Source organism: Caretta caretta, chromosome 15 (genome assembly GCF_965140235.1).
Source record: "Caretta caretta isolate rCarCar2 chromosome 15, rCarCar1.hap1, whole genome shotgun sequence".
In the NCBI taxonomy this organism is placed as follows: domain Eukaryota; kingdom Metazoa; phylum Chordata; order Testudines; family Cheloniidae; genus Caretta; species Caretta caretta.
The window spans coordinates 17,308,246-17,320,611 of NC_134220.1; the positions used below are offsets into that span (position 1 = coordinate 17,308,246).

Sequence of the window (12,366 nt, forward strand, 5' to 3'; positions counted from 1 at the left end):
GCAGCTGTTCAAACAGACCAGAGTTCCTGAAGATGCGAGCGTCATGCACCTTTCCCGGCCATCCCACGTTGATGTCGGTGAAACGTCCCTTATGATCCACCAGTGCTTGCAGCACCATTGAAAAGTACCCCTTACGGTTTATGTACTGGCTGCCCTGGTGTTCCAGGGCCAAGGTAGGGATATTCGTTCCGTCAATCACCCCGCCGCAGTTAGAGAACCCCAGTGCATTAAAGCCATCCACAATGGTCTGGACATTTCCCAAAGTCACTACCCTTGATATAAGCTAGTCAATAATTGTGTTGGCTACTTGCAGCACAGCAGCCCCCGCAGTAGATTTCCCCACTCCAAACTGATTTCCGACCCGACAGGTGCTGTCGGGCATTGCGAGCTTCCACAGGGCTACAGCCACTCACTTCTCAACTGTGAGGGCTGCTCTCATTTTGGTGTCTTTGCGCTTCAGGGCAGGGGACAGAAAGTCACAAAGTTCCATGAAAGTGGCCCTACACATACGAAAGTTTCTCGGCCACTGGGAATCATCCCATACCCCCAACTGTATGCGGTCCCACCAGTCTGTGCTTGTCTCCTGGGCCCAGAGTCGGTGTTCCACAGCATGAACCTGGCCCAACATGCTGTCTGTGTCCATGTCCTCATTGGTATAGTAATCGCGCTGTCGTCGCTTCCTTGCCCGGTTTTGCAGGTACTGCACATACCGCTGGATAATGCGTGAGGTATTTACAATGGTCAAAACTGCAGTGGATACCTGATCGGGCTCCATGGCTATGGCGCCTGCACGGGTAATCCTGGAAAAAGGGCGCGAAACGTAGGCGAGCAGAGTGGCAGCGGAAGCTGTGCTGTTTGGTTCACGGTAGCCGAACAAAGGCTGAAAATGTTTTGTCTTCTGTGGCTTTAACGGAGGTGGGAGCCCAGGACAGACAACATGGAGAAGCTTGGAAGCATGGCAATAGCAGGAGAGCAGAGTTGGTGGCGGAAGCTGTGGTGCTCGGTTCACGATGGCCGAGCAGAGTTGGCAGCGGAAGCATTCGATGAGGAAGAGAAAGAGTAGATAGTAGAGATTACATAGGGAGATGAGAGGTGGATTCATCATAGCAGGAGAGCAGCGGTGCACCATCTGCTGAAAGCAGTATGGCATCTGCACGCCAAAAAGGCACAAAACGATTGTCTGCCGTAGCTTTCTGACGACACACACCCAGAAACACCCGCGAGAATGTTTTTGCCCCATCATTCACTGGGAGCTTAACCCAGAATTCCAATGGGCAGCGGGGACTGCAGAAACTGGGATAGCTACCCACAGTGCACCGCTCCGACATTCGATACTAGCCTTGGTACTGTGGACGCAATCCGCTGAATTCACGCTCTTTAGTGGGGACACAGAAAACCGAATGTATTAAATAGCTTCCGAAAATTCAAATAGAATAATTTCGAAATAATTTTGTACTTTAGACGTACCCTTGGGGTCAAAAAAACTCTAAACAACTGAGTGAGAAGTGAAAGGCCTGCAACATATTTTCATAGAAGCAAACTTTCTCCCTTTTTCTTTAATCTTTCAGTAATACAAGAAGCTATTTGTAACTAAGTACAAAATCTTTAAATGGAAATGTGATTTTCCTCAGAAGTTCAGCAACTTTGGTTCTGTTTTTGGGGATCATGCTAATTAAATTTTATCTGAGAAATTCTGCGTAGAGTGTTAAATTCATTATTGGAGGATCTGTAGTTTACGTCGTCTTTGAAGAAAGATACCTTCGTGATCAGCTCCTCCAGCTACAAAAATGTACTGTTTTTTGCAGGGGGAACAAAAAATTACAAGTCTTGCATACTTGATCCGTGCACTATCTGAAATTCATAGTCTTCCTCTTGTCCTACAGGCTTATCCTAGCAGCTAATAGGGATGAATTTTACAACAGACCATCAAAATCAGCAGACTTCTGGGATAGCAGCAATGAAATCCTTAGTGGTATGTAACTTTTTTTAATGGAATCTTGTCTTGAATCTCTCTCCCCATGTACTTTTGTTCGCAAATCTACAAAAACATTGTTAGAAATACAAGAACATTCACAGGTTATAAGAACCTGTCTTCACATGTGGTGGTTGAAAACCAGTTTATGGGCTTGAAAAAGGAATGGGCCTTAGTTGTATTGCTGTCTTGTATGTTTTCTTTAATCTGTACTGTAACTTCTTAAGAACTTCAGTGGGTGGTTTGTAAACCTGAACTCTGGAATGAAGTGATTCAGAGCTGCAGTAAACCTATGCAATGGATACTTTGACAACAATTTGTAAATCAGCTGTGACAACTCATGGTCACATTTTATATAAAGTCCACTGAGTTTTGTTGCATTTAGTTGACTACAAAAAAACTTCCTTGAATGTCCGTCACTCTTCTTCATCATATGTTCTCCAAAAGCCACAGTTCAAGCAGTATAGTGAAAATGCATTATACCATCTAACATAATTAGTTATTTAGTACCCTGAATAACTGGAAAATGAAATTACTGAATAGTAGTCAGTGACTTAAAAATTGTTAAAAGGAAATGAAATTTTAAAAATGTATGGCTAATTTCTTATCAGTTTGAAATTTTTTGATGAATGACCAAAGTTGTTTTGGTTTATGAGCTTTCTGCCTGGCTGTTGTTGTTAGGCTGTAGAGTAACCCGTTTTTTTATAGAGAATCTATCTTTAAAATACAGTTGCAATTGGATGACATCTCCATAGTCTCCGAAATAAAAATGTGAGGCTCAAGTAGACAGCGTTGTTTAAATAGAACATTCTGACTCCGCACAGAATTTTCATTGATGTTACGTGGTGGTGTCGTTGGCAGAGAGGTCTGTGAGGATAAATTACTCCCACTGCACTGCAGCTTCCTCGCTTTCTGAAATTCTGGCTGACATTCCAGAATTCCTGCCAGACACTCTGGATGCTGCCTCCTTTGTTACACAGCCGCCAAAGGGGAGGAACAAATACTTAAATGTTGAAATCATAACATTAACTGAATACTAGCCTGCAGCAAAGTGTAATAGATAATAAAATCCATTTTTGAAGTTTTACTCTTATTGTATATTCTTCCCCCTCCTCCCTAGCTGGTGTTTGTGGCAATTCACTGCAAGGGGCTTTAGCTGTGCAGATCTGATTAGTACACTGTTTGAATTAATAATTCACTTCTTTCAAATGAAAGTAGCAAGGCAAAAAAGTAAATATATCCAATTTATTCTTGCCTGTTGTCACTTATTATTGATGATCATTCTTGACACTTAAAACATTGCTGCTTGTTCTGTACTGCTGTACCATAACTTACAGGGATTGTCCATCATAGCTATGATGGCTGATATTCATTCTTTACTCTTCTTACAATTGGAGTGGAGTGTAGGGTTGCCAGCTTTCTAATCACACACAACCAAACACCCCTGCCCTGCCCCTTCTCTGAGGCCCCATCTCCCACTCGCTCCATCTCCCCCACCCTCACTCACTTTCACTGGGCTGGGACAGGGGGTTGGAATGCGGGAGGGGGTATGGGCTCTGGGTGGGGGGTGCAGGCTCTGGGGTGGGGCTGGGGATGAGGGGCTTGGGGAACAGGAGGGGGTTCCAGGTTGGGCCAGGGGGTTAGGGTGCAGGATCCCGCTGGCATTTACTGCGGCTCCGAGGAAGTGGTCGCCAGGTCCTTGCAGCCTCTAGGCACATGGGTGGCTAGGTGCCTTTGCGCCCACAGGCTCCTCTCCCAACAGCTCCCATTGGTCGCAGTTCCTGGCCAATGGGAGCTGCGGAGTTGGTACTCGGGCCGGGGACAATGCACGGAGCCTCCCAGTCCCTGGCCACCCCAATGCCTAAGGGCTGCCAGCCACTTCTGGGAGCAGCACGGAGCCAGGGCAGGTAGAGAGCCTGCCTTAGCCCCGGGCCCCCACTGTGCCACTGACCAGACTTTTAACAGCCCAGTCACCAGTGTTGACCAGAGCCGCCAGGTCCCTTTTAGACTGGGCGTTCCGGTCAAAAAACGGATGCCTGGCAACTGTAGTGTAGAGTGGCAGTAATGCCTTGTGTGCAGATTCAACATAAAGAAAATTATTACATGCCAAGGGCATAGCCACGGGTGGGCCACAGCCCACCCAGTTAGCACCCAGGCCCATCCAAATCTGAGCTGGGGTGTAGCAGTCCAGTCTGTCACTCCAGCACCTGAAATTTAGGGCAGAGCTTTGCTACAGTGCTTCAGAAAGCTATGCTCTAGCAGCTCTGCCTTGTCATTTTCTGAGTCACCCCATGAGCATGCCCATCTTGGCAGAAAAATTACTTTCTGATGGGGAAGCAAAGGGAAGCCACAAGAGTGGTCTTGTGACCCTCCCCAGCAGTATGTTTCAGGTGCCCAGGGCATCCAGCAGAGAGGTGAATCACTGTGGGGTAGAGGGTGGCTTGGGGAAGACCCGGCTGGTGGCTCCTACCCTTCACCAGGCTCAGCCACTTGTCCCAGCTGGGCTGGGGAGGACAGGACTTCTCTTCCCCTGCATGGCATCCGGGGCTGGGTCAGATCCACCCCCAGATTTCTCCCCCAGCTATAGGAAGCTCTGCAAACTCTATCCCCCTCCTCCCTGGCTTTCTGCACCCATCACTCCTCAGCTGCAGGGGGAGGGATCTCTGCAAAGGGAGCTGCTCCCCCATCCACCTAACCCCCGAGCATACAGACCCCCCACAAACCCAGACCCTCCCACCAAGCCTCACCCCCTGCACTCAGAACCCCTTTCCCCTTACTGAGCCCCATTCCCCTTGCACCTGGACCACCTCAAGAGATCCCCACCCCACTGAGCCCCAACTAGCTTCACCTGGATCCTCACCCGACTGAGCCCCACTTCTCCAGCATCTGGACCCCCCCATTGAGTCCCCCACACCCAGACCCCCTACCAAGCTCTATTCCTCCATACCCAGCCTTTCTCCCCCCCGCTGAGCCCTAACCACCTTCACCTGGACCCTCCCTGCAGGCATTACCGTTGCACCCAGAACCCCCCAAAAGCCCCTGTGCTTCCAACAAGCTAATCCTTCCCTGAGATTTGCATTTGAATTAACAAATATTCTAGCTCTACATAATCCAGTTATATTCCTTTTAACACAGTCTAAATTTTTTAAATCTTGGTTTGGGTTAATTTACTGACTTTTTTTTTTCTATGATCACTGAGATTTTATTAAATGGTGAATATTGAACAATTGTAAAATACTGATTTTAGTTTTAAAATTTCATTTTTACTTTCCAAAAAACCAAAAACCCTTGGTACTCTAGGCATCTATCCAGCCCTAGCTAAACTCAGTGTTTTAGTAAGGAACTGTGATTTAAGGCTTTTGAAATGAGATAAAGCAGCAAAGTAGTGAATCTGTCTTATTTCTGCTTATGCCACTATTTGCTCTAGGTTTGGATATGGAGGAAGGAAAAGAAGGCGGGACATGGCTTGGAATCAGTAAGAAAGGCAAGATGGCTGCCTTGACAAACTACTTGCAGCCAAAGATTGATAAAAATGCAAAGGGAAGAGGTATGGAGTCAGAATGAGGAAATGAAAATGTATGAGTGAATAAAGCATGAAGACTATATATAACGGAATGTTTGTTACAGCCTTAACTAAGTGCTGTTTTAACCCCCTTTCTCATCCGATGAGGTGATACTAGTAGCTATTAACAAGGCTTGTAGAAACCTTTTTTTTGTACACCCTGTCCCTCCTCTGAAGAGTTTTTTGAACATGTAACAAGCTCTTACTTAAACTTCTTGTGGTTGAGCTCTGTGTTTTAGATTGATGTATTCCTTGGACACTTTTGTGAGCAGAACATAATATGAAATGGGAAAATGTCCATTTTTCTTTTTTAGGAGACTTTTTCTCATTATATTTTTATAGTAAAAAAAAAAAAAAAAAAGTAGGTCTGCTTGTAAACTCAGGGTCATGAGGTCCTGCAGTGGAAAAATATGACATTAAATAGATCAAATAAACCAGCCTCATTAGATGTATACCAAGCCAGGGCTACAAGGAACATGTAGGGGAAATGAAATAAAAGACTGAGGAGAGTGGTAATGGGAAAGAACATCTAATACATAAGGCTCCGCAAACATAAATCCAATGCAGTTGAGCTAGAATTGGGAGTTCTTCCTCAGAGTAAAAATAAGTGTCGTCATTGCTATATTGGTTTAATGTGAGCACTATAGAAAACCCTAATTTCCATATTTTGCCCCTCACCAATAACAGGAATCCTAAGCCTTATGTTTTCTGCTTGTTTGACTGAATTTGCCAGATTAGCTATCCTCACTTTTCATATGCAAGTGATTCTAACTAACTCTAAATCCTTCCTCCTCTTCTTAGGTGCACTTGTAAGAAACTTCTTGACTACAGATCTGGACAGCTTCTCTTACTTGAAGAAAGTTTCATTAGAAGGACACCTTTACAATGGATTTAATTTAATAGCAGCCGACTTGAGGTAAGTCTATAAAACTTTACAGATCAAAAGGTGAAGAGGGAGAAACAAGAAAGCAGTGAAGTGCATAGAATTATTAGCACAAATTATCACAGTATTGTGACTTGTCACAGGCAAAAGCTATAGCTCTTGTGCTTTTACTAACAGGCATGGGTATTCAAAGTTCTGAATATTACTCCATTTCATATACTTTCTACAGTTCTCTTTTTGTTTTTGTTTCTTTCAGAAACCAGAGGGCTGTCTTATTATCTAGTAGTTTCTTGTAGTGCGTCTCTCAGCATTCCTTTCTTGAAGATAGGAAATCTTTCCATTGAAATATCTCTAAAGTTCTTCCACCCTTATTTTGTGATACATTTTTTGACTGCCAGACTTCTGGACAACTACAAAAATTCTGATTCAGGATTTGGATTGCCAATTTAATGTGAACAAATACTGTCCGTCTCCTGACTTAACAAAGCTAATAAAGACCCAGGAATAAAAACCCAGTCAAATACAAAACGTTGTCCTGACAGTACAGACACCATTACTGTAAAAAATACACTGACAGCTACTGGAGCGTAACATCAAGATTTGATTAGTGAACTACAGTAATTTAGCTGAGAGATCAGGAGTAAGATTTTTAGCGCTGAAACCAAATAAGAACCCAGAAGGAAATCAGTGTGACAGGGGCAATGGAGTGATGGGGAATAGTGTTCAGAACCTGGAAACTTGATCAATGCAGCAAATTGTATTTGATGGAGTCTGGCAGTATCAATTAAATGAGATGAGTAGGGAAAAACACAAACTGCAAAAGCCAATGATTAGACGCTAAGATCTTGTCTACATTGCCCCGCAGTTCAGACTACCAGGGTGTGACTAGAAGTGCACACCAGAATGGTGTGCTACAACTCCCCCATGTGGATGCTGCAGGTGTGAACTAAATGGTTGCTAATTTTCATTAATGTAGTCCTGTTTGAAAAGGACTCTATTAATGCAAACTAGGAACCTTTTATTTCACATCTGCAGCATCCACACAGGGGAGTTACAGCACACCACTTTGATGCACAATGCTAGTGTCACCCCCGTAGTCTGAACTGCAGAGCAGTATACACAAGTCCTGAGTATCTGAAGATGTGACTGATTAAATGGCTAACGCTTCTACAACCTTTCAAGGAAGTGCGTTTGGGAATTAAGGGCTAGATGATGGGATAAGATTTTAGAACTGCTGGAGATATTGAATGAAATTCAAGAGTGAGATGAAAGGATGAAGATAAATGGGGGTGGGAGATGTAACGGGAATTACTTTACAACTGAAAGAAAAGTTGAAAGCTGTTCACATTGGTCACCAGGTCAGGTGAACAGGGAGAATTCGAATAAGAGGGGAATGAGGATTGTAATGAGGATTTGAAAATCGTTTGAATAGTAAGCTACCTGAAGACATGCATCGCAGGAATCAAACGAGAACTGTCAGCGATCAGAGGAGAATCCGAACTGAGACACAGTTCATATGTCATCTCAGATTGTTGTTTAGCACTCACAAGAATATGAATTATTTCATACCTATTATCAGTGTATATTGCTGAGAGAAAGTAGAATTAATACCCAGGCAGAGAACAAGTGTGACTGAGATTTCAGCAGTTCTTAATAGAATTAGTAGTATCCCTGTAGGATGACAAAATGGGAAAACAATAGAATTAATACTTTATTGGGAGACTGTTAAAATTCTCTGTGTGTTGGCATTTGGTTGTGTTTTTGCTTTTTGGTTTTTTAATGCAATTAAACGGCCTTTCTCCTTATAGATATCTAGTAAGAAAAGTTGGATCAATTCTGCCCTTTGAGGATAATAATAGTAAAATGGAAACATTTTGTACTGGTGATTAGTACTTTTCTTTAGGAGTGTAATAGAGTATGTGTGTTCGTATTGGACCACATTGAAAGTAGAGGATAAAAAGAAGTACCAAATAACTTCCCATCCACTGAATAAGGCAGGGGTCATATGTGAGAATGTAATTAAAGACTGAATCTAATGTGTACCCACAAGGGGGCTGGATTAAGATTGAACAAGAATTTTCTAAGGTCAGTGCTTGTCTTTGCAACCTTAATGTTCTATTACCATAGTGGTTTTGGATGTAATTTCCTATCTGTGTGTGTTTAAACAAAAATTTGAAAACAAACATTACATCTAGTTGGAACCACATTGATCCCCAGCTTGGGTTATCAGGGTTTGGACCTTCAGATCCACAGCACAGACTTCTGCTAACAGACTTGAGCTAACAGAGTGGCATTGGTAGTCTGTTTATCCTCTGTGTGGACTTGTCACTTGGGGGGTGGGGTGGGAGAAAGGATGTTATATCTTTGCCAGTGAGTTTCACAGCTATTTGAGGATGCAGAATAATGTAGAGACAAAACTCCTGGGTTTAATTCTGGGTTCTCTAGGGTAGTGTTCTCTAGTGGTTATAGATCCTTATGGACCTGCATCCCTGCCCTATCTGCCCCATCCTGGCTTCTTGCCCCTTATTTCTCAAATTTCCTCTGCATTAGAGTGTGACTGCTTCCTCTTCTTCCACAGTGCCTAGATGCCAGCTGTGGGAACATTGAGAGCACAGGAGAGACTCGCTTCTCAATTCCCCAGCACTGCAGTAGTCAATAGCAGGAGGAGTAATTGCAGGAGAAGCCTGGTCAGCCCCAGGATGCAGCATGCTCATTTACTCTAGGGGATGATACATGCACAGTTCAATTGAGCTGTGAAGAGATGGAACATGTCCAGTGCAGATAGAATCTTTAGAGAATTTATTTGCCAGAAGCTGCTTAACCTCTACTGAATATGTGCAAACTGAGATTTTTTTCAGAGCCTTATGACTTGGCCAAATTTGGATGGATTCTCATGAACTGCAGCAAGCACATTCCTGACATGAGGATGACCCCTTACCCAATTTCAAGTCCCTGTTCCAAATCATTGAATCTTTAGAACTTAATGGAAATGATTGTGAGAATTATTTTTAATCTGGACAAAACATATTTTTCCTGATCTCTTTCTGAGAAATGGATGAACCATTATCACTGAAATTTCTCGAACTAACCTGAGGCAGGTACCTGGCATGGAACGTTTCAGCCTAAATGGTCAGTTTGGCCAAGTTTTAAGCAACTGAAAACAGGGTCTTATAAGCATTGATCAAGCTTAACCATAGGTGGTGCTATATGTTCCGTACAGACAACCTTAACGGATACATAATGTGTACGTGTACTTTATATGCTTATCACAAGAGAGAGGCTATAAAAATTTAAGGCATCTAATAGTACATATCCTCTACTCGGTTCAAGTGTGGTCCTTGTTTCTAGACTCACTGTACATCACAGACAATGCACCACAACTGTAATCCTTTCCCAGTAGGGATGGCCGGCCCTCCAGCGCTGTATTCTCCAAACTTCCCACCACCTGCAGACCAGAATCCTCCTCCCGCAACTATCCTTTCTGCACAAGTTCGGAAAATCACTCTCATTTGGAGAAGAGGGTGCTGGAATTAAGTTCATTATACCTTTCTAGAATCCTGTCAACAAATGTGACACTGTTACAATTATTGTTCCCTCTGCTGAAGTGACCTCAATTGGTCATAATCCAGTCACCATCACTCACTTTTCCCCAAAAAAATTTTTAGATAAAGGACTAGGGATAAAACACTTGAAAGGTCTTTAGGTACACAAAACCATAGCTTCTTGCCAGTTTTGGCTGTTTGTTTTCATTTTGGAAACTGCTGTGATAAGGTGGGGAGGGAAAATGGAACTCTTTTTAGCTGATTGAAGTTTAAAAGGAGAAACATGTTTTATCAAGGCAGACGCGCTCCAGCTGTGAAGATACCAATAGTCTTTCAGTGCTTGCTGCTCCTGCTTAGGGATAAATAACCTGGCTCTAAGAACTGCAACAGCAGAAAGATAAAGTGAGCACTTCAGAGATATGCGTGAACACCAAACCAGTCCCCCACATCACTGCTCCAGGGAATAGGTGAAGGACCAAATAGCCCCCAAGCTCACCTGGAGTGAGAGGAGACGGTGTTTTGAAAGTCTGCTGGTATGTTCAGCTGAACTCTAACAAGCATCGTCAAGCAGTAATTTGAATGATCTAATTAATAAAAACAAAAACTGGGAGACTCAGTATCTTTATCAGGGAGTCAGTTTTTGACAAGTTTGATGCCCCCCCACTCCATGTTGATTGGTATAAAGAAGGACTTTGTAAACCTGCAAATCAGGGAAACTGTAAATCCACAGCAAAAGTAGATTGCTCTTTACTAAAGCTGAAACTAGTGAACTGATTTGTTGTGGCTGAGATAATGCATATATTGTTCTCTGAACACACACTAACCAGCCCGATACAGAAACCAAGTTGGATACTTATAGTGTGTGCTCCTTCCACCATTGGTGCGCTCTGCTCTGCAAAGTTCATTATTCCACACTGGGACTTCCTTACCCTTTAGTTTGAATTGCTTCGTTTAGCTCTACTGTATTTAGAGTTGCTGACCTCTTTCTTCCTCCACCCTCCCTCACCCCCAGCTCGCTGCCATCTGGCTAGCTTTCAACTAGAGTAGCTTGGTTTATTAAATCTGTTGCTAGTTTACCCCAAGAATACTGATAGGTTACGAAAGACTCTCCAATTACAGACTGTCGTGACAGCCTTCTGAATTGTACTTCCAGACAGAGCTGAGTGAATAATAGACTTTTCATATTTCAAGAGGCCATTGAAGGTGACGTGACGTGACCAGTTAACAACTTTCCAGTCATAGAGGGGAAAGTGGGGAAGAAAGATGGTGGTGGGGTTAGTGGATTATATATTGCTGTAATAAACCATTAATCCAGTGTCTGTATTCAGTCCTTGGTTTTTAGTGTCTAGCAAAGTTATGAATTTAACCTCCCAGGCTTGTTTTTTGAAGATGTTGTGCAGGTTTCTTTTAAGGATGAGGACTGAGAGGTCAGATATAGAGTGATCACTTTGATTTTTATTTTTTTTTCTCAGTGTGAGTTCATATGAGAGCACAGTGATCAAAGTTCCCTCTAAGTTGCACGGCTGCACAGCAGGTTATCACGGGCCGTGCAGGCGGGGAGAGGTGCCCCTTGCCCAGCCCAACCTTGTTGAAGCGGGGAGAGGCGTCTCTCCCCCGGCCCAGCTGGAACTGCCAGGGGCGGTGGTGGTGGTCAGGTTACATGCAGTGGAGAGGAATTAAAACCCTGAGCCAAGCAGCGGCGCCCCCCGTCCATTGTGCTGCAGCAAAGTCATCTGGTGAGTTTAACAAGTGATGGTGAGTTAGTGGCAGGTGCCTGAGCGCCACTCCGCTGCATCCCACGGGATGGAGTGCCATGCTGCCCCGGGCCCCCCATCCCACTGGGCCCACCCCCGAGCTTGCCCAGCCTTGGAAGCCAGCCGGTGGGCTCGGGGAGGCAAAGGCTGATCCCGCCTGTGGGACATGTGTCCATGCACGGAGCTCAGCCGGGGACGCAATTCCAGTGGCTGATACAGCCGAGGGTGGTTTTACCCCTCCCATGGGGACTGGGGAGCTCAAACCCACCCGTGAGTACCTCCCCCATGGGCTCAGGGAGCGGAAGGCAGAGCCCCCCCCTGTGCAAAGTTGCCCATTTGGCCAGCAGCCCATGAAGCTGGAGGTGCCTGCAGTGGTGCCAGGGGGCGGCCCCTTCCCCATAACTTTGCTGGGCTGGAGGGGCTGTGGTAGGGGAGCCGCGTGTGACTGCTGGCTGCGGCAGCGGTACTATTTCTCCACCCGGCACAGACAGGCACCCCTCCCCCAGCCCAGCCCCACCCCACTGGAGCTGCCATAGCCTGGGAAAGGTGCGTCCCCTCCCCCATTCCAAGCTGCTGCAGCCAGAGAGGGCTAGGCAGGGCTAGTGGGAGTCCTTTCTCCCCAGGGCAGCCTGCACCCCAAACCCCTCATCCTT

At 44.8% G+C, this 12,366-nt stretch overlaps 1 protein-coding gene across 4 annotated transcripts in view; it reads left to right on the forward strand.

Moving 5' to 3' along the window:
- TANGO2 (transport and golgi organization 2 homolog) overlaps positions 1–12,366 on the forward strand; it is a 98,938-nt gene that overhangs the window by 39,940 nt on the left and 46,632 nt on the right. For all 4 annotated transcript variants that reach the window (XM_048822083.2, XM_075119980.1, XM_048822085.2 and 1 more), the window contains 3 exons: positions 1,884–1,972; positions 5,400–5,519; positions 6,336–6,450. In XM_048822083.2, coding sequence (XP_048678040.1) covers positions 1,884–1,972; positions 5,400–5,519; positions 6,336–6,450 — 324 coding nt within the window. The remainder of the gene's footprint in view (positions 1–1,883; positions 1,973–5,399; positions 5,520–6,335; positions 6,451–12,366) is intronic.